Source organism: Ursus americanus, chromosome 27 (genome assembly GCF_024610735.1).
Source record: "Ursus americanus isolate L20-20 chromosome 27, mUrsAme1.1.p, whole genome shotgun sequence".
In the NCBI taxonomy this organism is placed as follows: domain Eukaryota; kingdom Metazoa; phylum Chordata; class Mammalia; order Carnivora; family Ursidae; genus Ursus; species Ursus americanus.
In genome coordinates, this window is record NC_142153.1 from 5,941,440 (window position 1) to 5,964,810 (window position 23,371).

Sequence of the window (23,371 nt, forward strand, 5' to 3'; positions counted from 1 at the left end):
ATCAGGGCAATGAAATCCTTGAAATTTTATAAGCCGAATAGGATGGAATTCTTTCATCTAATTTGGGACCCAGATTTGCATTTTGTTTACTTAGATTTGCATAGGTGATTAGAGAGACCCAAACTCCAAATGTGTAAGACGAAGTAAAAATTAATATATGCAATGTACTATCTTTTGATTCAAATAAAGGGCTTATTGTTTGACTCACCAGGAGTCCCAGACCCCCTGAGATGGTTCTCGTAGGTGTTAGGAAATCCCTGGGGGGGGGGGCCTTACGCTCTCTTGAGACAGGCCTACAGCCGGAACTGATTCAGTGTGATGCCCCCACTGGAAACACGATCTCGTTTGATGGAGGTGGAAACTGGGGAGCAGGAGGTTTAGGCGACTGGTTTGCCATCACTCGCTGGTTCGTGGCAAACAAATAAGGAGAGATTCACGGAGGAAGCCTGAAGGGTAGCAGCTTTCTTTCTCCCCAGTTTGAAACACCCACCCAAGAAACGGCAGGCCCATCCTTAGCCAGCACAGATGGATGACTTCCCTGCAACATGCCGTTTCTTTCTGGCCCTCCCTCTTGGCTTTGACAGTTTGCACGTTCGAGTTAACAGCTGGCTCTGGAAATACTCCCTCCTCCATCGGGCGGTCCCACGGCAGACGTACCCAGTCCCGGAACTGGGGTGCGCTGGGGGACAACGTAATACCGGGAATGAGAAAGAGGGCGTGACAGGCAGGTCTCCTTGGTGAAGGGCTCTGGCGCCCTTAGGCTGGTACCAGGGGAAGGGGTGGGGTGGGCAGGCCTATGAATGGCCCCATCTCTCCAAACTCAGGACTCAGCAAGTAGTGACTAAACCCCTGTTTTGTAGCTAGCCATTTAAAATCCCGTGATTTAAATCCCCGGGTTGACCAGCTGCGCTCCGAGTTTGGCTAGGAGTTGTTTTGACTGCTCTGCCCTTGGCCTTAATTTAGATGGGGCCGGCCACTAGGCCCCAGGCGGCTGCTTCAGGCGAGGGAGTGGCCAACAGCCGTGGATCCCTCAGCCCCTCCCGAGTTTGCTCCTTACCCCCTGCACGTGTTCTCACCTCCCTAACCCTGGGCTCTGAGATCAGACCGGAAGCTGACAATGGCCCCCAATCCCTCTTGGCCTTGGAGACCTTCTGCCCTCCCCAGCCCTCCTCTCTCCTTGCTCCATTTGGTCCTCGCTATCTGTGCCCTGTCCCAGTAAGGACAGGGAGAAGAGGCCCCTGGAGCCCACTCTAGGGGTGAGGTCATGGAACACGCTGGACTAGAAGACAGAGGGCTTGGTCTCTGGTCCCACTTCTGCCATGACCTGTGACCTTGAGCCAGTCGTTCTGTCCTTCCAGGCCTGGAGATGAGGGGTTGTTTCCAGGCCCTGAAATCTATGCCTCTCCGGCTGTAATCGGAGGGTGCAGCTCGGAGTGCAGGTTGATTTCAACCTTTGTTGGGTTTGGGAATGACTGCATGCTGCTTCTTCTTCTGCAGAAGACAGCAGCGGTGTGTGAGGGGGAAATCAAAAGAGGGTAGAGAGGTAGGAAGTGTGGTGAGATCCGAGCCTGAGCACCCAGGGCTCGGGGAGCGTGGGAAGGTGGGTCCTGCCTGTGATCCCTGGGATGCAGCCCCCGAGCAGAAGACCCTGACACAACCGCGGGCTGGGGGTGGTTCCTGTGGTACCCGCCTGAAAGGTATCTCTTGAGAGGCACAACGGTGCCTTTCCAAATAGGGAAGAGGCAAGAGGCGGGGAGCCTGACCGCGGGTGTGCGGGTGGTCCAAAGTGGGCTGACTGCTGGGAAAACGGCAGAGGGCGGGGGAGGCTGAGGGGGTCAAAGAGATTTCGGGCTGAGGTGCAAGGCCACAGATGAATCCCGCTCCTCATCACTGACAAAACCTCTGACTGGTGTTCACCTCCTCTCTCAAGCCTTCCAAATAGAGCCCTCAGTTCCAACAAAAAGTGGTGACTCCCCTCCCCCCCCCCCCCCAGAGGGAGACTCGCCACAAACAGAAGCAGAGGGCGGAGACATTTCTCTTCAGCATTTCTGGTCAGGGATTTCACCAGTTGTACAGTGAGGCACGACTGCAAGTTAAACGCCAAAGCGCTCGTGATTTTTTTTGTACGTGGCATGTTCTCTCCCCTCCCCCACCCCCATCTTGAAGTAATCTGTCCCATGAACTGTACCACAGCTGCCCACAGAAAAGACCTCTAGCAGCCCCTGCCCTCCTCACCATCCTCTCCCCTTACCTGGCCCCCAGCGCCAGAGTCTAATGTCCTCAGACTCGCTGTTTGTCTGGAAGTCTGAGGCTGCCCTGACAGGGACGGTCCCCGTGCACACGCGCACATAGACACACACACACACACACACACACACACACACACACACACACACACACACACGAAGTGGCCTGGGCGGGTTCTGGAACCATTCAGGCCTTGGGCTCCAGGAAAACCATTACCGTGTGGGCCCAACAAGCATCGACCCACGGCGGGGGGTGGGGGGGTGGGGTAAGAATCCAGCGAAGGAGAGGAGTCTGCTCCTCTCCCCCTCTCCCTGGCTGTGGTGTAGGAAGATGTCTCACCCCCCCCCCCCCCGGGAGGAGAGGAGAATAAGCTGAACTGTGCTATAATAATGAGTCACTCAGGTTAACTCAACAAACTCCTACAGGCATTTGAAAAATGTTAATGCTATTAATGAGTTCAGTCCGCGTCCAAGAGGAAGTAATTGGAAGTTACTGGTTAAAAATCGAGAGGAGGTGAACTTGGGCCTCCTATCCGGTGTGATTAGCCAGCTGCATTCCAGGGAGTCCCCGGGGAGGCCCCCCGGGGCTGTTTCAGCTGTCTGTGACTTCAGCTTCCCTGATTGGCCTCGGGACAGGGTAGGCCCTTCGCAAATGCAAAATAATAATTAGACTAAGTGGCCTGGACAAAGCCCTGCCCTGGCACGCACCAAGCGGCCATTAGAGAACAGAGACCTTCCCTGGTGTTCTCTCATTGCTTTCCCAGACAGAGCTGACGCCTCGTTTATTTATGGCGTCCTCAGAGTTCCTGGGCTTTCTATCCTTCCACAGTCTCGGTGTCCACGAGAGCCGAATGCTCGCAGGGGCAGGTTTGGCTCCAGATTGCAGAATTCAAATCCTGGCTCTACCACGTATATGCTGTGTGACCCTGGGCAAGTTTGTTAACCTCCCTGTGCCTCTGTTTTCCACTCGTAAAATAAGGACCATTAGAGCATGTACCTTCTGAAGCTGCTGTGAGGATTAAATGAGTTAGCGCTAGCATTGTTATTTAGTTTTTTTTGCATTTTCATTGGTAAGAGTAAATGGACTATAACATTTCCTTTTTAATAATATCCTTATCAATAAGGTTTTGATATCAAGATTATGTTGACCTTATAAAACAAGCTAGAAAGTTTATACTCATTTTCTGGAAGTTAGTGTAAGGTTGGAGTTATTTTTCCTTGGTGTATAAATCCCTCACTAATAAAGCCATCTTGGCTTATAGTTTTCTTTGTGGAAAGGTTTAATTGTGGGTTTAATATTTTTATTAAAGTCTAAGTAAGGGGGCGCCTGGGTGGCGCAGTCAGTTGAACGTCTCCCTTCGGCTCAGGTCATGATCCCAGAATCCTGGGATTGAGCCCCACATTGGGCTCCTTGCTTGGCGGAGAGCCTGCTTCTCTCTCTCCTCCCCACTTGTGCTCTCTGTCACTATCTCTGTCTCTCTCTCTCGAATAAATAAAATCTTTAAAAAAAAAAAGTCTCAGTAAGTTGCATTTTCTCAAGGAATTCTTTGTTTTTGAATTTTCAAATGTATAGACATTAATTGTTCATAATGTTTTTATTATTGTCTTCATGTCAAAAGGATCTGTAGTGATGTCCCTTACTTCATTCCTGACTTAGGTCCTTGTGCCTTTTCTTTTTCCTTGATCCATCTTCCCAGGGACTTACCAGTTTTATTAGTTATTTTAAAGAAGGGGCACCTGGGTGGCTCAGTCAGTTGTGTGTCCAATTCTTTTGATTTTGGCTCAGGTCCTGATCTGAGTCATGAGATCCAGCCCTGGGTCAGGCTTCACGCTCAGCAGGAAGTCTGCTTGAGATTCTCCCTCTCTCCCTCTCTCCCTTTCCCTCTTTGTCTCCCCCTGCCCACCCCCCACCCCACCGCATGTGTGCACACTCTCTTTCTCAAATAAATTATAAGTCCTTAGAAAAAATAAAGAAAAACCTTTGACTTAAAAAAAAAAAGAGTTAGCACTTAGAGGATCTTAGAACAGCACCCACCCCATAGTAAGCACCCCCTGAATGTTACCTGCTGCTGTCTCTTTCTTTTGGTTCCTCACCAGTGAGTGCTTCTACCTTCTTGTCCAGTGGACATCACCAAAAGATGCATAGAATCTGTGGGTGTAGAACAGGGCACTCCTGACCCAGTAAGAGGCGTGTCTCAGTGGTGGCAGAGCGGTGGGATAGAGCACTAGAATGTTCCTTGACCACATCAAGATACCTCTCACCACCTAGGCACTTCTGGATACCACACACTCCACCTCTGCCTGTGTTCGGGCCTCTGCTCCAGCGTCACCTCCTCAGCGAGGCCGCCTGTGTCTGCCATGCATCCCACCTCACTCCCTGTCCTTTTCCCCGTGGGATTGTCCGTTGTGGGGCTTGCCACTTCCCTACCGGATCAGTATCTTGTTGCCCATCCATCCACTTCCGCGCCCTCCCATTAGAATGCAGGCTCTTTGAGGGCAGGATTTTTGTCTCTCTGTGCCGTGCTGGATCCTGAAGAGTGTCTGGCACCTAACAAGCATACAGATATAGAATTATTTTTTAAATAAGCCCTGAGCCCAGTGTGGGGCTTGAACTCACGACCCCAAGATCAAGAGTCACATACTTCGCCGACTAATCCAGTCAGGCGCCCCCTTGCAGATATTTTTTGAACCAATGAATGAATCCAACAACCATCATCTCATTTTCCTGTTTGCATAAAACCGTTGTGAGGGACGGAAACTCCCTTCGACCTCACAACAGGAGATATTTACAATGTTAAAAGCTGTGCTATCATTTGGAATGAATTATTCTTTTACATAATATTCACACAGTTCCCTAGAGTGGACATATTTCTTTTGTTGCCATACATATATGTGTGTATTTACAAGTGTTTGTTTCTGGATCCGTGTGTTCTATCTTCTGTAACCAAACACCTGGAGCGTGGGGGCCAGGGGGAGGTGCAAGTTGAAACTGATCCCATGATTTCCTAAAAACTGGCAGTCGGTCCTTAAGGTTCGATTCAAATCTCTCTGCTCAATAAAAGATGGCCCTGAGTGCTCTTGCCCCCTCTGACCTCAGCACGTCTTACGGGAACCTCTCTTTCAGTTTTAGCCGGGCCGTGGGACATCCCCTCCTGGACCCTCCACCCTTCTGTTTTCCATACAGCGCATCTTTTTGTCTGCTAGTTTGCAGTCTTCCCAAGGGTGGTAACCATGGAATCTGCTGATTTCTGTCTTCCATCCGGCTCTTGGACTGCACGTGGCAATTCACCAGTTCATGTCTGAATGGAAGGTTAAATGAATGAGACGCAGACCTATCAGCACCACCAAGTCTTATGTTGATAAGTGATCTCTGTTACGCTCACCCTAAAAGCATCTGAGGGGCCAAAGGTCGATAAGGATATTGGCAATGATTTTCCTTTGGAAATGTTGATTGGCATCTTTGTATCTTATTTCAGAAATCCTGGAAATGTTTCTCTCTCTCTCTCTCTCTCTCTTTTGGCAAGAACCAGCTCAGTCATTATAGAAACGATAATGGGTTTTTTAGTGATACTTGGTTCACTGCCCACTTCTCTTGTTCTTTCTCCAATACTTAACATGCCTTTATTTAGGAGTTCAAGGTCAGGAGTGTTGAGAAAGGTCATTGTGAGAAACAGCTTGTAGAAGTACTTGTCAAGGTTGATTTTAGAGTACAAGGAAGATATTCACAAAGTCTAACATTTTAGATATGGAAAGAACATCAATACTTCTGTAACATTTTATTTCTTTAAAAAGATATGAAGCCAAGGTTTAAAAAGGGGCCATCTAGATATGTTTCATCATTGTACACATTAGAAATGTCAATGTCCAAATGAGTAACATACCTTAGGATTCACTCATTGTAGGTGGGGATTTCTGCGGACCAGCGGGACAGAGAGACATGCAGATGTGGCTGATTTATAACTTATTTCCTCACCTTTTATGTAAGTAATTATAAAAGGGGTGATATAAATACTGTATGAAATGATATCTCAAAGATTAGCCAGCCAGAATTCACAAGGGGATTAAATAGAAAGATAATGGTCTCTATTCAATTATTAAGACTAATATGATGAGCCCCATGTGAAATATTATGGGCGGCACCTGCTCTTGTTGCCCTGGTAGTAAAGAGGAAATAGGCCTGGGAAGTAGAAGGCAGATACCAAGGTGTTCTTCAGTGGTAACTGCTAAGTACGCTGTTGAAAGGAACTTAAGAGGATCTTGAAGGCAAGAGCCTATCTTCTTGTTGTCAGGTGGTGAGGAATGGCAAAATTCAGGAGATGCTAGGTAGGCCAGGTACTGGCTTAATTGGGTTTAATTGCTTTGAAATGTTTGGTCTCCGGGAAGAGAGAAGAAGCCCCTTCAGTCAGCATTTGGCCAGCTGGGTCTGCTCTGACCATCAGGGCTCCAGAGAAGGGGAAAGAGACGGTTTCACAGCAGAGGGTCCCTAAGGATCCACTACCTCATTATCCCTCCCAGGGTTGAGGACCCAGGGCCAGCTGTGGAGGCTTAGCTCCTGCTTCCTGGAGCTGTTCTCACCTGGCTCCAAAGGGGGTATTACTGAAGTTCCTGTGATAATTCTAGGGAACTCAGTTGGACTGGGATTAAAACCCATCTTATTGTTTCAAGACTCTGCATTTCCCCAACCCTTTGGGAAGAGACAGTCTTGGTTGGGTCCCCTCTCATTAAACCCTTTAGGGCCCAGGGTCACGCAAACATTTCGGCGTCGAACTTGCCTCTGATCTGTGTCTGGGGTCTCTTTTGACTAGCGGGAATCCCAAATTAATAAAGAAGCCCTTAGCTGCACTCAGATTTCCAACACGGATCCATTCTTCCTGGAGAACACTGAATTTCACTTTTCTCACTTACCCCCCAAATACCTTAGCTCATATAATCAAGCAAAACCCAGAGCAGCTCTCTTCCCTCTGCTTCATGCCCTGCCCAGAGCACCATCGTGCTCTTGGGTGACTTTGGGCAAATTACTTCATGTTTTTGTGCCATAGCTTGTCTTCTGTGAGATGCGAATTCTAACGGCAGCTGCTCCCTAGGGTGGTTGTAAATGCGCTGACATCTACAGCGCTCAGGACAGCATCTGGCTCTGAGATCTTAGCTCCCATGATTTTCAGCGTCTTTCCCCTTCCTGCTCTTGTATCTGTACCTCATTGGCACCAGAGTGAAGTATTATGGGCCAGAGAGCAGGGAAGGGGGTCACAGGGCGTGATCTTCCCAGGCCCCAGTTCCTACTGGGGGTCTCAACACTACCTCCCCCGAGCTGGGGAAGCCTTGCTCCAGAGACTGGACGAACTTTGGGGAGCATGACCCCCTCTGGAATTCTTTCTGTAGGTCAGGCTGGCCATGGGCCACCCATTCCAGCTCTCTCTTTTTAGGGAGGATTGTTCAAATAAAGGAGAGGCCTGAGCAGATCTCCTGGCCAACCATGTAGGGCCATCTGAAGGAATACTTGGACATCCTTTGGAAAGTGAGCCATGGGGTCCACTGCCAAGAGTCAAGCCCATTTGGCAGTTTGGAAAAAAAAAAAAAAGTTGTCCATGTTAGCATGTCCCAGTGTGAAATGAGTTTGATTTTGCAGCTTCTTCGCATACCAGCAGGCTGCAGAGGAAGGTTTCCATAATGTGTGGGAACGCCGGACAAAGTGTAGTAAACTGGGCCATTCTGGCAGTGCGGCGCATACGTGTTTTCCAAAATGTGTGTAATTTCCGTCCTGAGTCTTGGGCTCCCCCGGTCGGCAGCCAGGCAATATGTTCTGAAGTGTGGGTTCTGAACGTAGCCAGTGCCTTACAAGAGTGGCGAGCAAGGAACGTGGCAACGGGACGCGGGCCAGCACGCTTGATGAGGGGGACGCCTTCAGACGTCTCTTTATGCACCCCGTGACATGTCAGCATCCTCCCGCCCTCAGCAGACAGATAGGCACCATTAAGGACCCGCCTGCCTCATTGCCTTGGGAGTGAGGAAGCACACTTGCTTGGTTGGGGCGGGGCTGGCAATTTCGTGCAAATGCAGACTGGGGGGGAAGCTGCGGGTGAGCCCTGGGGTGCAGGATCCTTTCCTGCCGCACAGCCCAGGGCTCTGCCCCACCTAGGAAATGACAGAGGTTCCGAGGCCGTTTCCACAGGGGCCATCACAGCATGGGGGGAAATGAACAATTTGGCCAACCAGCTCAGAACATCTGATTTTTTTTTTCATGGATGTGACTCATTTTAAAATCTGAATTGAATGAATTTCTTTGGCTTCCAGTTCGGCTAACCTTTCCTGAGCCTCTGGTGTGCGGTCTGTATCCTGCTAACACGCACTTATGTGGCTTTGACCCGGCCGGGCTGAAGCTCCCATTTGGCTGACTTGGGAACATAATCCTTTTCAACTTGAGAGACACGTATTCGTGCTGCTTCTGTGCTGGGCATGCAGATGTCGAGATGAACGAATATGAGAAGATCCCTCATCTCATACTTAGTTCCTTGCCTGGGTAGTCCTGGCTGGTTCCAGAACTGCTCAGCAGGCAAAAGCTTTTGCTATTCTCAAGGCATTGAGTTCTTTAGGAATTCCGGTTCTAGTTCTTCTCCAAACACAGAAATGGGTACTGAAGTTGAAATTTGTTATTGTACGTAAAACATTCTGCTCTCTTCATCTGGTTATTGGATGCGAAACAGTGATGTTTGGATGCCTCTTTGCTTCTCACTGTTGGGAAAATAATCCTGTCCCCTGTGGATTTGCCATTGGGGTCCACTCCCCTCCTTTCTCTCCAGCACAGGGGCAGGATTTCTGGGGTGCTGGGCACAGAGACCACTGGGGAGGTCAGGCTTTGTTGGTCCCTCCCATTGGCAAACTCTTGGCTGTGAGCGCAGCCTTGCTTCGGGGGTGGGGGGGTTGGGGGTTCCAGAGTACATAATTTGAAAATCAGAGAGGGAGGTGACAAGTATATTCAAAAGCACATTGATTTTTCACACCAGGAGTGGGGATATGCCAAAACAAAACAAAACCACTCAATACTGAAAAAAGTGGACCCGGAGTATAAAACCCTTTTCCAAATCAAGGACTCGCGAGGGGTCAAATTCCACTGAGGTCGAGTCAGAGTGCACATAAAACTAAAAAGATCCCTTTGGAAGGACAGTCATTATCTGGTCCCAGGAGTAAGGGGAAAGCCTGGGTGTATGTTAAGAGAAAATCCTGGATTCAGCCCGTCTCCCCCGGAGCAATCCCGGGTTTAATGTTGGTCCTCTCCGGATACCACCTTTCTCATGGGTTTAAAAATAGACTCCAGGCCTGCCAACCCTCTTAAAAGGAACATGATAGAGATCAGTGCCAGCGCGATGGGACCTGATACCCGGCTCTGATCGCCTCCCTAAATAGAGCCCACACTTGCGATCTCTTGCTCTGGTGAGGCAGGGCACCCAGGGCTACCCAGTTAGCCACTGAGTGCTCACCACACAAAATTAAATAGCAAAACAACCAAGACTGTCTTTTCTCCTTTCCCTTTCTTCTCTCACTATTGAAAAGCTTAAGAAGGAATTACAAGGTCTGAAGGGAGTCAGAGTGGATTTCTTAGTCCATTCAGCATAATAGCTACAGCACATATTCTGCGAAGTGCCTTCCTAATTAATTATTGGGCAGGGGGGTGGGGGCTAGTGCAGGAGGGTGCAACCGTGTCTCCGTGAGGAATAACATCTTCCCAGCAGCCATGCTCTTGATGGTTTACGAACTCCCCGGGGTGGTTGATGGCTGGCTCCGCTGGCGATAAAGGAGCCTGCCTTTCTCAGTAAAGGGTGGAGTTCCTGGTACCCACCCTTATCCACTGTGCGCAGAGGCTCCAGGAGCTGGGGCAACTCCCTGTGTGCATGAGGGCCCAACCAGATAGAAGACTGGTTGAGGCAAAGCTCTGTTTGTCGGAAGGCCACGGGGCAGCCAGAGGCAGGAATGCCACCAAGGGAACTGTCAGACGCGTGGCTCGGGAGCGGGGCTTGAGCTGGACATACGACTGGAGACTTCTTCACCACAGAGGAAATGGATGCTGAAATGGTGCATGATAAGCCCAAGGGGGTCTAGTCGCTGCAGCAGAGTGCTGGGGGCTCTTGGGGGTCCTGTTCTCGGCCATGGATGTTGGACTTTGGGGAAGCTCTCCCTAGGCCCTAATTTTCCACAACAGAAACAAAGCAACACCCCATACCTCTGGGGGTGGGGGAGTTCACCTTTGACAAAAGTTTTAGTTGAGAAGAAGGAAGGGAGAGGAGGAGGGAAAAGGGGGTCAATTGTCATTTTACTGAGCACCTGCTTTGTGCCCCATAATGGTACTGGGCATTTTTCATGATTTTCCTAATACCTGGAGAAGTGAGTCACCTTATTTTCATTTTACTGGGGGAGAAACCAACACTTCGAAAAGTTATTTCCCTTATCAAAAGTCACACAGCTCAACAGCAGCGGAGTGGGCCTACTGCCTTTGAGAATTGTAAGGCTGCCCAGAAAAGCAAAGAGTGCTATTGTCATTAACTTAGTTCCAAGTCTGAGGGTTAAACCAGGGGAGCAGGAGGGGCTCGTGTGTCACTCAGTGAATGGCAGGGGAGAGCCTTTTTGCCAGGGCCTGAGGTGCCAGGGAGGCCCCTCTCTGGAATCCTGGGTCTGCACTCAATTTGCCAGCTCTCATGTTCCTTTAGAGAGGAGCCAGCTTGGATCTAGGCTGGCCGCTGCCTGAAGCTGCCTGTTCCTGTTCTCCCAGCACGTTCTGTGGAGGCACGGTCATCTGAGAATCCCACGCACCTGAGAATCTTTGCTCCAGGCTTTTGAGCAAAAAGGCATGTTCTCCCAGTTTCTGGAAGAGCTAGATTCATGGAGGAATCATGGCAGGGGCCCCATAAACTGTCCTGGGCTCCCACTCCCCCCCGGGGTTTCTGTGTCACAAGTGAATAGCTTGGCTTTCTTCTCCCCACAGAGCTGGAAGTGGCCTAGGGACAGGCCCCCCAGCTGGAGCCTCTAGCACCATTAGGCCTGTCTGCAAGGGACCGTCAGAGACAGTGGGTAAAATATTTAGTGAGATTAGAAAAAAACCTGTAGACGCCGCGAACCTACAGGCTAGAACAAGTGGTCCCGTGTCCTTCCTGAGAAGCCCCGGGTTTTTCTCTAGCCCATCAATTGCTTTCTGTCGCTTTAGTTTGATTTCAGGGACGCGCACTGGCAGATCTCACGGACACCCTCAATTCCTGCAGGAAAAAATGCAGCCGTCAGGTTTGGAAAGGAAAGGAAATAGTCAAGGAGCAGGATGGTTATTTGTTGTCTGCGGGTGTGGTCGTGACGGAGGGCACAGGAGGGGCAGGCAGTTCATAGGGAAAATAATAATCCCTTATCTTTCCGAATGCCTAGAGCCCCAAGACTCCGCGGTTAGTCATGGAGTTTCCCCTGTGCGTCTGTACGCCTTATCGAATGGTGAGCTATCTGTCTCTGCTCTCCTGAAGGATCCCAGCAAAGATTCAGCCCTTTCTGAATAATGAGTTTTATTAAGTCACATGCCCGACAGCTGGAAAGTTCTTTCTGTCTAAATGTCTAATGGAAATCTTCTCCACATCAACTTAACCCCATGGCTTCCCATTTCCTTATGACGGTGGGTATGCCCTCTTTAAACATCAGTCGGCAAGCATTTATGGGCACCACTGCCCAGCACTGGGCTGCTCCTATAGGGGAGCAGGTGGGGAAGGGGAGAGGTTGGGAATAGAGAACATTTGAACCAAGCTACTTCTGCCTGGAAGAAGCATCATGGTGACCATGCCTGGGAAAGGCACCATATAATCAGGCCAGTCCTGGGGTTCCGGGCTCTTGTGCTAGAGGACTTTACATCCGAAGTGCCATATCCTTTAGCCTTCTCTTCTTTAATGCTAACCACTTCAGCTCCTGTAACCTTGGGTCTTACTGAGCAACACGTATGAAATTGTTTCCTCTCTTCTCTTGGGCCTCGCCTCTCCGCCTATTCAGGTTGCAAAGCCTCAAAGTAATGAGGTCATGGCTGACGTCAAGAATTCTTGGCAGCCCAGAATACTCAGGTCCTCTGATCGCACCTCAGCATCTTTCCCATTACTCCCACGGTACTCTGTGAGAGTACTCTCCTCTGTAGTCAGCTTCCAGTCCACTGTAACTGTGTCGTCCTTTCTCTTTGTGATTGTGTATAACCCATAGCATTGCAGGGTCCAGAGGACACTGGGCTTAAGAGTTAAAAGATCTGGGGGGCACCTGGGTAGTGCAGTCATTAAGTGTCTGCCTTCGACTCAGGGCATGATCCCGGTGTTCCGGGATCGAGTCCCACATCGGGCTCCTCCGCTGGGAGCCTGCTTCTTCCTCTCCTACTCCCCCTGCTTGTGTTTCGTCTCTCGCTGGCTGTCTCTCTGTCACATAAATAAATAAAATCTTTAAAAGAAAAAAAAGAGTTAAAAGATCTGGGTACCAAAATTGCACTGGGAATGTTTTAGTATTTGAGTATTTCACTTTACTTGCAAGGTCTTAGTTTACCTCACCTTTAAAACAGACATTCTGTATATAAAGAACCCTTAAAATTCAATAATAAGGAAACAAACAACCCGATTTTAAAATGGGCAAAGGATTTGAACAGATACACCATCAAAGAAGATATGTGGATGGCGAGCAAGCCCCTGAAAAGATGTTTAACACCATTAGCTATTAGAAAAGGCAAATGAACCGCACAGAGAACTACTACACATCTATTAGAATGTCTGAATTAGGACTGACCACCCCAAGTATTGGCGGCCATGTGGACCAGCTGGCAGAGGGGAGGCATTATGATGCCAGAGGAAACTTTTGGAGGTGATTCTGGAGGTTCGTTATCTGGATCGTAGGGATGGTTTTATGGGGGGTATGCATAAACCAAAACTTACCAAATTGTACATTTTACATATGCTGTTTGTGTTATGTCAATTAAATTCAGTAGAGCAGTTAAAAAAAATAGTCCATCTTTTATCGCGCGAGTCAATTCTATCAGTGTTTTTGAGAGTATCGTACATATTACTCATCTTCCATTTGAGTAGGGCGTTTTCTCTGTCTCTCTAAATATTAATGCTGGAACGGTGCTTTAGAATCCCTTGAGCTATTCCACTGGGCTATGATCAGGGCTGTTCCAGTAAGCATAATTTATTAATTGAAGCTCTCTCTGTAGAGCATTTTAGCAAATCTGAGAGGCAGGTTTAAGAGGCGTGGGGCCAAAGACCTGTAGGGATGTATGTTTTAACATTTGCATGGGGTGCGGAGGGGCTGGGGTGGCTTCCCACACCCAGACACCTTCCCTTTGGGACAGTGGGGCAGAGGTGGCCTGGCATGAAGTTCATCCTCTAATGATGTTGAAGGTCTCGGACCTGGAACATTCTGAGGCTGCAGTCTTCAAGTGCCAGTTTTTTCACCCCCATGGGGAGGCGTGAGCTGCATTATACACTTCAGATCACTCTTTCTTGACAACATACTGACCTCATCTCTTGATCTTTATTTATCCCACTTATTTGGGACTTTGCCTTAATTGTTGAATGGCTTTGAAGAGCACTTCACTTTGGAAAACACCCAGAGTTTTTTCTAACCTTCAGGAGCGTGCTCCACATTACCTATTCCTGGCCCTGAGTACACTTTCGTTAGGAATCTTGCCAGTGCTGTTAATGGAAGGGCTTTGGGTCCACTGGACCCTCCTTTTACTGGTGGTGAGCATGGTCCCGACCCTTTACCTCTCTGGGCTTAGTTTCTTTGTCCCTACAACCATAATAGCACCATCTACCTTATGGAGGATTAATTGAGGTAAGGCAATATGTCCATCACCTAACACGTGCTCAGTGCATTAATTCCTCACCGATACACACACCTCTACCATACCAATGTGTCAGGGCAGGAGGGGTGGGAAAAGAGCATTTGGTATGGTGTCTAGGCTGCTATTTGAAGACAAGGTGAAGCCGGGCTCCCATGCTCTGAACAGTTTTGCCAGGGGCCTGGTTACCTGGCGTTACTTTTGCTGATCCCTTGTTATCACCTGTTCTTAACAATCTGGCATCACCCCAAGGCTTAGCCGCCTTGCCCCCCCCAACATGCTTTTGACATCTGCCCCTGAAATGACCTCAGGAAAAGGTGAGGCTGGTCCCGAAAAACTGGGCGCTTACTCCAGCCTCCTCGGGTGGTGTTTCATTAACCCTGCAGACTTGAGGGATGAGGGAGATGGTAGTAACAGATCTGTGCCCTGCCTCTCAGCTCCATTTCGCATCGCGGCTCTCTGGCAGAATCTGGAATAGGCTGATTAGCTGGTATCTCAGGACACGGTGTAAGAGCTCAAAACATGCAAATTGGTTATGGGGCATAAATAGACTTTGCTGAGCTCACCCTGGCCGTCTTTGCAGGCTCCGGGGCCCGTTCACTAGAGCAGTCGGGGTGGCGGGAGGCAGGGCGGGAGCGCCATGCAGCTTGGAGCTCCTCACCTCCATTGGACGTGTGTGCCTCCCTTCTGCAGAGGCAGGACGCTCGCTCCCCGCCCGGCCGGCCGGCACCTGCAGCTGGGGCCGCACCCCCACCCGCACCCTCCACGCACCCCCTCCGCTGGGCTTGGCAGCAGGTGCCTTCTCTCCGGAGATCGCTTCGCATTAACTTTCCCATCTGACATAATAATGGAGAGAAAATGAAGAGATCCCATTAGCGGCTGGCTAGCTGGCTGGAGGGCTAGCGGGCGAGCGCGGGGTCCGGGCGCCGGAACCCGCGCCGGAGCCGGAGCCCGAGCCCGAGCCGAGCGGAGGGAGCCTGTATTTTTAGCCAGATGCCGTGTAACTTGCTGGCGCTCCCCGCGCCGCCGAGCAGATAACGGGGGAGGGGGAGCAGGGAACCGGGCTCGGATTTCAGCGCGGGCGCCGGACGATGGCAGCGAGACAGGGCAGGTCCGGTCCAGACCCTGCGGTGAGTGGACGGCCTGCTCGCGGCCGCTCGGGCGGGGAGCTCGGCGCGCGTTGGGCCGCCGCCGTGCGGGGTCCGGGCCGCAGCGCCCCTGGCCGCGGGCTGCGGGTCCCGGCGGGCTCGGCGGACGCCAACTTTCCGGGCGGGTGCGGGGACGCGCGCCGGCGGCCCTTCTGCTGCCTCACGCCGGCCGGGCGCCTAGGCTTCTAGCAGGATCCAGAGGAAAATTCCTTTGGCCTGGAGGCTGCCGCCGCGAAGGGGCCGGTGGCGGGAGGCGGCCTGACCTGTGGCCGGCCCGGGTGAGGCGGGCGCACGCGGGAGCGCGGGGGAGGAGACCAGGGCGCTCGGGGCCCTCGCTGAGGCTGCGTCCCCTCGCCCCGGAGGACAGTCCCGCCGAGAGGGTTTGCTGCTGGGGACCCACCCCCACTCGCACCCGCGGGGATGCCAGTGCCCTGGCCTTGGCCTTGGCTGGAGAGGGGGCCGCCTCTCCCGCCGCACATCTGACCCCTCAACCTTAGAAACCTTAGTCCGCCAGGTCCGGAGCTAGCGGGAAATGAATGGGGATGAGAGGAAGGCAGACCTGTTATGTGCTGGGGTGCTTTCCCCGTACCCTGTCATCCTCAGGGCCCCCCAGCCAGCCGTGTATCATCCCTGTTTTGGCAATGGGAAAATTGAGGTTTGGGAACTTGTAGGAGGCACAGCATCAAGTGGCAGACCGGGGATCATGCCACGTCTTCCCAGCATCAGGGTCGACTCTGGCTCCACAGACATCACTGCATCACCCAGCCTCTAAGGCCAGAGGCAGGAAGTGCCCTGGCTTGGGCAGGGCTTTTCCCAAGGCCTGGCAGTTGTGTTGGGAGATTACAAGGGAACCCCGCCCAGGACTCCTGCTTGCACCTTTTATTTCCTTAATGACACCTTTAATATGTTCATTCTACCTTTGCCAATGGCAGTCTGACTGGGGCTCCTGGAGACAGTTGGGGAAGCATGACTAGCATAACTTTCTGGAAAGAAAAATGAAAAACTTAATGAAAACACACGCTGTGGCCCAGGGTTCACTTCTGTTTGTAGCCGGTGCGATAAAGGCAGGGGCGACACAGGTGTGCTCACTGGCTGGTGCTGGCAGTTCTTCCTGCAAGGCCTGGGGGAGGGGGGGCTCCTAGGAATAGCAAGGTGCTGAGTATGAAGGAGCTGTCAGACGTGGGGGCAACCCCCAAACACAGCAGACAGCTCCTTAGTCGTCTGGATCTACCACAGCAACACCCCCCCCCTCCAAGGATCTAGAATCTCTTCCTGGGAGTCCTGACAATGGCCTTATTAAAGAAACTGCATTTTGCTCAAACAAGACCCCTAGAGAAAGGGATATTATCTTATTTCTGTTATCTTATCACTGTTTACTGATAATAGCTCAGTTTCCATTCACCTTTTTAGACATGAATTTTGCACTAAAAGAACTTGAGAAACTAATTCATGATTTGTCCTGGCAAACTTGGATGGGCTCAAGCCCCAGAGAAGGTACAGAGAGGCCCTGGGATTCTCTTACTCGGCCTGAAACTCGACTGCGCTTGGCCTCTGGCATTGGTGGAGCCTTCCGTGCTGGTGTGTTCCAGGCACGCTGACATTTCGTAGTGTGCTTCCGGCCTCTCCCTCCCAGGACACTGGAGCCCCCTGGGCTACTTATCTATTGCTATATTCGTATCACCCCACTCAGGAAGTGCAAGTTTAATAATAGTCTGGGTGTCTCAGGTAACCAAGGGTTCACCTCCCTTTTCCAAGCAGACCTGATGAGAACACAAGGCCCTTCCTATCTCCTCCATTACTTCCTCCTGAAGTGAGGGCCAAAGTGGGCACGGCCTCTGAGCGCAGGAGGAAGGCTTCCTCCCGCAGAGCTGAACTTGAGAGAAACATTATGAGCACTAAAAGTGATTGGCCCATGGGGCAGCATAGCACAGGGTGAAGAGAAAGACCCTGGAGTTCGGCTACTTGGATTCAAATCCTGGCCAAGCCATGCATTAGCTGTGTGACTTTGGATAAGTTACTTAACTTCTCTGTGAGTCATTCACCTCATCTATGCAGAAGAGACAATAAGTGCACCTGCCTCCTGGGATTATTGCGAGGAGCAAATGAGCCAATTTATGTAAAGTGTCTAAAACATAGTAAGGGATTTAAAAAGGCAAACTTGGGACGCCCAGGTGGCTCAGTCACTTGAGCGTCTGCCTTCGGCTCAGGTCATGATCCTGGGGTCCTGGGCTCGAGCCCTGCATCGGGCTCCCTGCTCGGCAGGAAGCCTGCTTCTCCCTCTCACATTCTCTTTGCTTGTGCTCCCTCTCTCACTGTCTCTCTCTGTCAAATAAATAAATAAATAAATAAAATCTTGGAAAAAAATAAAAATAAATAAAATGAAGCTCAAGATGAGGAAGGGGCAAAGACACAAGCAGGCAGCCTTCGTGGGGTGCTTAGAGGGAGGGCAGCTCCTCGGCGTGACGCAGGGTTCAGGGCCCTTGTGGACTGGTTTTCTGGAACACAGTGAACAGCCTCCTTCAGGTCCTCTATCTAGTTTCCTCGAACAGAGAGGCCTCGCTGAGGCTGCCCCACATCCCAGGGACAGGTGGGACTTGGGGAGGGCCACGAATTCTGCTCCAATTTATCAGAGCCCGGAGATAGTCTGGTTAGCATTTTGTCTTTATTGCCATTGTTGTTTTTCTGGTTAGTGTCTACTCCAGTAAACATTCTAAATGGAACGTGTTGGATTCTTTTGACTCTCTTTCTGCCCTATTGGATTACACAGACTGTTCCTGGATGCACCAGGAAATTGCACCTGGGACAGGTCATCGACTTGGAGGTAATTGAATTAGATAGATGGACAGCATGGGCTCGGAAGAACAAGATGGTGAGAATGGGTCTCATATTCCAACCAGGGTCATTTGTTCCACGGCTTAAATATCCCTGGGCACCTAGGAGGTACTCCCTGAACACTAGTGCAATGAATCAACGAGTGCGTGTATGCATGCACGAGTGACCCCTTTATAACTCCGTCACTTTGTTTTTCAAATCATGAGGGCAGGGACCTATATTCTGATTTTCTATTCTATTTCTTTTTGCCCTAGCAGAATCCTGGGTTTGAAATAGGACCTCAGCAAATATATTGTACAATTATACTGAGTGATATACACAGTGGGAGTGACACCATTATCTATAATTCACCTGTAAGATACCCTGAGGATCCTGCTAACGTCCTGACTACTCTATGCCAGAGAAGACCAAACGGAAAATGAAAAGGCCTTAGCAATTGAACTTCACCTCTAACTATATAGGTGACTTTAGCCAGTCACTTTATTCTTACCATTGGTTTTATTATCCCCAAAAGGAAGGACTGGGATGAGATGGTCCCGTTCTCGAGGCCTGTCTTGGGCTTAATACAGCCCTCAGGGTTACATCTGGGACCTGCCTGGGACCCTATCCCTGCCACGGATTAACTGTTTGATTGGCAAAGGCATGTGGCTCCTCCCAGGCCCCACAATCTGTCAGGGCTGCCTTAGGTTTGAAATTGCTGGCGATGCATCTCGGGGTCAAAGGCAGCGGACGGGCTTTCATCAGGGAGTCTTGGGCTGAATCCCTGGGTATTAACTAACTGCAGAACCTGGGCAAGTTATTAACCTCTCCAAACCTCAGCTTCATCACCTCTAAAATAGGGATGTTAATTTTACCTCCCTGACCGGTTGCAGTGAGGATGGAAAGATACCATGTTGGTAAGACATCTGCCCAATTACTGTTGTAATTTCATTCTTACAGCATACAAACCACACAAACTATTTTGGCCTCTGCAGCCTACTCTCAATTGGGCTTTCCTTACCCTCTATTTATTTGCTTGCTTGTCTGTCTGTCTGTTTATCTGTCATAAATATTCTGCTTCACCCCAAACAGTCAAGCGGTATCACGTTGCACTATTTTTACCCGCCATGCTCAGCTTTCCGTCCTGAATCCTATCATTGTGCTGCGGAAGGTAGTGTGGGTAGGTGGGATAGGTGGGAGATATGTCTTTCAAATACTGTCGTTCTTGGGGAATCATTTAGTATTTTTCCTAATAGTTGAATCCAGACAGACTTTCTGATTCGGCAGGTACAAAGAGACATTTCTCTGATGGATTAAACCTTGAGTCTGATTGCTCTGGGAAACTAGCTCTTGAGGAACCAACAGAGTGATCCTCATTTCTGAGATATTTCCCCCACCACAGATGCCTAGCCGAGGAGCTAATGGGGACATTCAGGGCCTTGTGTTTTTGGCCAAGGGGGATCGTGGTCTAGCAGACATTTTAAGCTTTGAAGGATTTCCAAAGAGGTAGAAAATCTAGTCCCTGACCCAAGAAGTAAACAGTTTGGCTGGGGAGACAGAGAAAGATGTATTTAAGATACATTTTTAAAATAAAAAATCAAGCTCTTGTTTCTAGATTTAAAGATGGTAAACACTGAGTGTCCAGGGACAGCATCATAGAGGAAATAGGAGCCGAGTGGACCTGGATTGGAATTAGCAAATGAGAGTGTCAAAGGGCTGCAGGCTCCCTTGAATAATCTGGGTGTGGGCCTGGAGGCAGACAGCCTGGGTATGCCACGGGAGGAGAAAGAAGGGAAGAGAACGGGATTCTTCTGCCAGCTGTGTTGGGGGCAGTGAGATACAAGTGTGTGTATGGTGTTTTTGTTTTTTGTTTTTAAAGATTTGTTTATTTATTTTGGGGGGGCGGAGGGGGAGGGAGACAGTATTTTTTTAAAGATTTTATTTGACGGGTGTCGGGGAGAGCACAAGCGGGGGAGCAGCACGCAGTGGGAGAGGAGAAGCAGACTCCCCACTGAGCAGGGAGCCCGACACAGGGCTTGATCCCAGGACCCCGAGATCACGACCTGAGCCGAAGGCAGATGCTTAACCACCTGGGCACCCCAAGGGAGGGAGAGTCTTAAGCAGACTCCACCCTGAGCGCACAGCCCAACCAGGGCTCTACCCCAGGACCCTGAGATCACGACCTGAGCCAAAACCAAGAGTCGGACACAAAGCGACTGCGCCGCCCCCTCCAGGCGCCCCCCCTCAAGTGTGTGTCTGTTGTGAACAGGCAGACGCAGAGCTTGGGTTTGAGCTTATATAACGGGGCTGGGGTGGGGGCATGTGGGGCCTGGAATATGAGAGGGTTGTCAGGAAATCAGGACTTTCAGAAGATCGGCAAGGCAGGTGGAGTGGGGTTGGCTGGGAGGCAGAGAAAGGAAGCAGCTCTTCTCCTGCAGGACTGGAGGCTGGAGGTGGCAAGAGGGGAGGGGAGGGGCGGGACAGCCCTCCGGGGTGAAGGCAGTGTCTGTGAGGCTGGGGAGTCTTTTCTGCCATGGATTGACTGTTAGATTGGCAGAGGCATGTGGCCCGGCTCTGGGGAGGGGTCAGGGTTTGCCTGTGGGCTGGTGTGTGACACCGTGTTCAGGGAGAGCAGTGGCAGCCTGTGTCTTAGCGCCCTGTGGCTGCTGTAACAAGTCCCCGCAAACTTGCAGGCTAAAAACAGAAATTTATTCTCTGGAGGCCAGAGGTCTGAAATCAAGGTAATGCAGGGCCGTGCTCCTTCTGGAGGCTTTCGGGGAAAATCTGTTCTTCGCCTCTTCCAGCTTCTGCTGGTTGCTGGCTTCCTTGGCTTGTGGCCGCACCGCGCTGATGTCTGCCTCCGTCTTTCCATCGGGTTTTCTTCCGAGCGTGTGTTCTGTTGGATCTTTTATAAGGATACTTGTCAGTGGATTTAGGGCCAACCTAGGTAATCTAGATGGGTCTCCTCTCAAGACCCACAACTTAAGTACATCTGAAAAGGCTCTTTTTCCAAATAAGGTGACATTGCCAGGTTCCAGGCATTCGAGCACAGACCTATCTGTAGGGTCCACCATTTCGCCCACTACGGCACGTTCTCTGAGGAGGGAGCGTGAAGGAAGGAGCCAGAGTATCCTTGAAAGGAGAGGGAACCACGAGGTACGGGTGGGTCTCCTGGAGGACTGGCGGCACATGCTTCATGGCGTGTCACGTGACCGCCCTTACCCACCTGGGTACACACCCTGTGCCAAGCACAGAGCTCAGCCCCTGGGCTGATACAATAATTATCGAGTCTATATTATTTCCTTTCAGCTTCACAGCAAGGGTAGGAGAGAGGCCTTAACCCCCAGCAGATAAGGGAAGAGGAGCAAAGGTGCCCGAGAAGCGCGGGGCTCCTGCTCTGAGCCAGCCCCCCACTGCAATAGTGTTCTTCTGCCACGCTGGTCTGCGCTCGCAGGCTGTGTTGTCCTCGCCTCTCACTCTCTCTGGCTGGCTTTAGTACAGACAAACGTTCTTGGTGGCGGGGTCTTGATGGGCATGGTGTCGGCGGCAGAGCAGCTACGGAAAGGAACTGCTTTACTCTCATTCACGAGAGCTCAAGAGGGGCGTCTGCCAGCTAAAGCTCACGTTAAGTTGGCAGCAGAGCAAGGAGGTCAAGTTCACGGCTTTCAGAGGCGGGCTGCGTGCGTTTGAGCCCAGGCTCTGCTTCTTGCCTGCTGTGTGACTCTGCACGAGTCACGTCGGCTCTCTGAGCCTTGGCTCCTCATCTGTAAAAGGGGGACCACAATACTACTTACTTCTTGGGGTTTTCAAAAATGAGTATTAAATGCATATCTCTGCGGGTATGTGAACAGATAGTAAATGTGAAGTGCTGATAATGGTTCTTAGTGCAGAGTAAGTAAGTGCTATGTGCTGTGTAGTTAAAAAATCAAACCACAGAATAGCGCCCAGATACACCTGTTAGGTTCCTATGATGCCTGTATCCCCACCTCCCTAGAGTCAGGGGCTACGTGCTATAGGCTCTTCTGTAAGAACGAGGAGCCCTTGGAAACACTGAAGCAGTAAGACACCAGGCAGTGCTGAACGATTGTGGTTGAAACGGGGTCCCTCTCAAAGACTGGTCCATCCAGGGCCCTAGCCAAGAGGGTTTGCTTGGTATCTTTATAAAGATACCAAGAAGAAAGGAGGGTGGGCTCAAAGCAGCCTCACTTTACAGACCTGAGAACGGTCTAGTCAGGGACTCTAGGCCCGTCCGACACCTGGGTGCCACGGTGGGCACCGGGCAGGGGGTGGGGCTCCGGAGTGCTGTAACAGGAGGGCGTAGGGGCTGCGGCCAAGACTTTGGCCCTTTTTCGCAGCCCAGGGCTTGAATTGGATCTTGAAGTCATCACCACAGAGCACACTCACAGCCTGCCATTTCTCCTCACAGGCCGATGCTGCTACCAGCTTTCTGAGGGCAGCAAGATCAGGAAACTTGGACAAAGCTTTGGATCACCTGCGGAATGGCGTAGACATTAACACCTGTAACCAGGTACGTGGGATGGGGACAGGCATATGGTCTCTGAAGAGAGGCTCTTGCCCACTGCTATTTCCTGACAGCTTTAATCTGCCTCTGTTCACCTTTTCCCAGTGACCTCAAAAATCCCCTAGGGTTTCTGCCTGCTGAAGGCCCTAACCTTGGTGTTCACATCCCAGACGCGGTCCAGGGCCCCATGGAGAAGGACTGATGCCCGCACAGTGTGGGCCAAGCCCAGGCTCCATCCCCTGCTGCCTCTTCCCTCAGAAGTTGCCTTGGTTCCTGCTGTGGTCTTAGAATATGTGGCCTTTGAAACGGGGCAGGAGGAAGGGCCTTTGAAGGATGTGTGTCAGTGGTGACATTAAATCTCCTTTGTCCACTAGCAGCCTTTGTGGGTTCTCGCTGTGCTGAGAAGGAAGTCGTGATGACAGCTCCCTTGCTCTGTCAGGTGTGGACGAAAGCGAGTCTGGCTCAGGCTGAGAGCCGCCGTGGCTTGAGCGGCTTCCCTGGAGGTTCCCGGTGCTAAGTGGTGGGTTTGGTGTCAGGTGGGGGTGGTAAGGAGACTTCGTGTGTTCAGGTCAGATCGGAGGGCAAAGAGTCAGGTTTGGGGCGAAGGTCTAGGAATTGACTGAACAGAGAGGAAACTATCATCTAGAAAGAGAACAGGGGTGTAGCTTGGGCTCGTGGATTGGATGACCTTGGTTTGGTTTGTTTGGTTTGGCCAGCCAATTAAGTTGTTGGGGTACATGTGCTAAATCAGTTTCTAATTTAGAATACATTTACCAATCATACCTTTTTTTTTTTTTACCATTTTAACCATTAA

The 23,371-nt window shown here is 50.8% G+C and overlaps 1 protein-coding gene across 14 annotated transcripts in view; it reads left to right on the forward strand.

Annotated features, from left to right (window-relative positions):
• Positions 1–23,371, forward strand: part of ANK1 (ankyrin 1) — a 129,641-nt gene that overhangs the window by 14,113 nt on the left and 92,157 nt on the right. For 3 of the 14 annotated variants that reach the window (XM_087856373.1, XM_045779121.2, XM_087856374.1), the window contains exons 1-2: positions 14,697–15,206; positions 22,462–22,563. In XM_087856373.1, the coding sequence (XP_087712499.1) occupies positions 15,168–15,206; positions 22,462–22,563 (141 nt within the window). In that variant the 5' untranslated portion in view covers positions 14,697–15,167. Of the gene's footprint in view, positions 1–14,681; positions 15,207–22,461; positions 22,564–23,371 lie in introns of those variants that run through there. The other 11 variants (XM_045779123.2, XM_087856375.1, XM_087856366.1 and 8 more) reach the window with 8 other exon arrangements.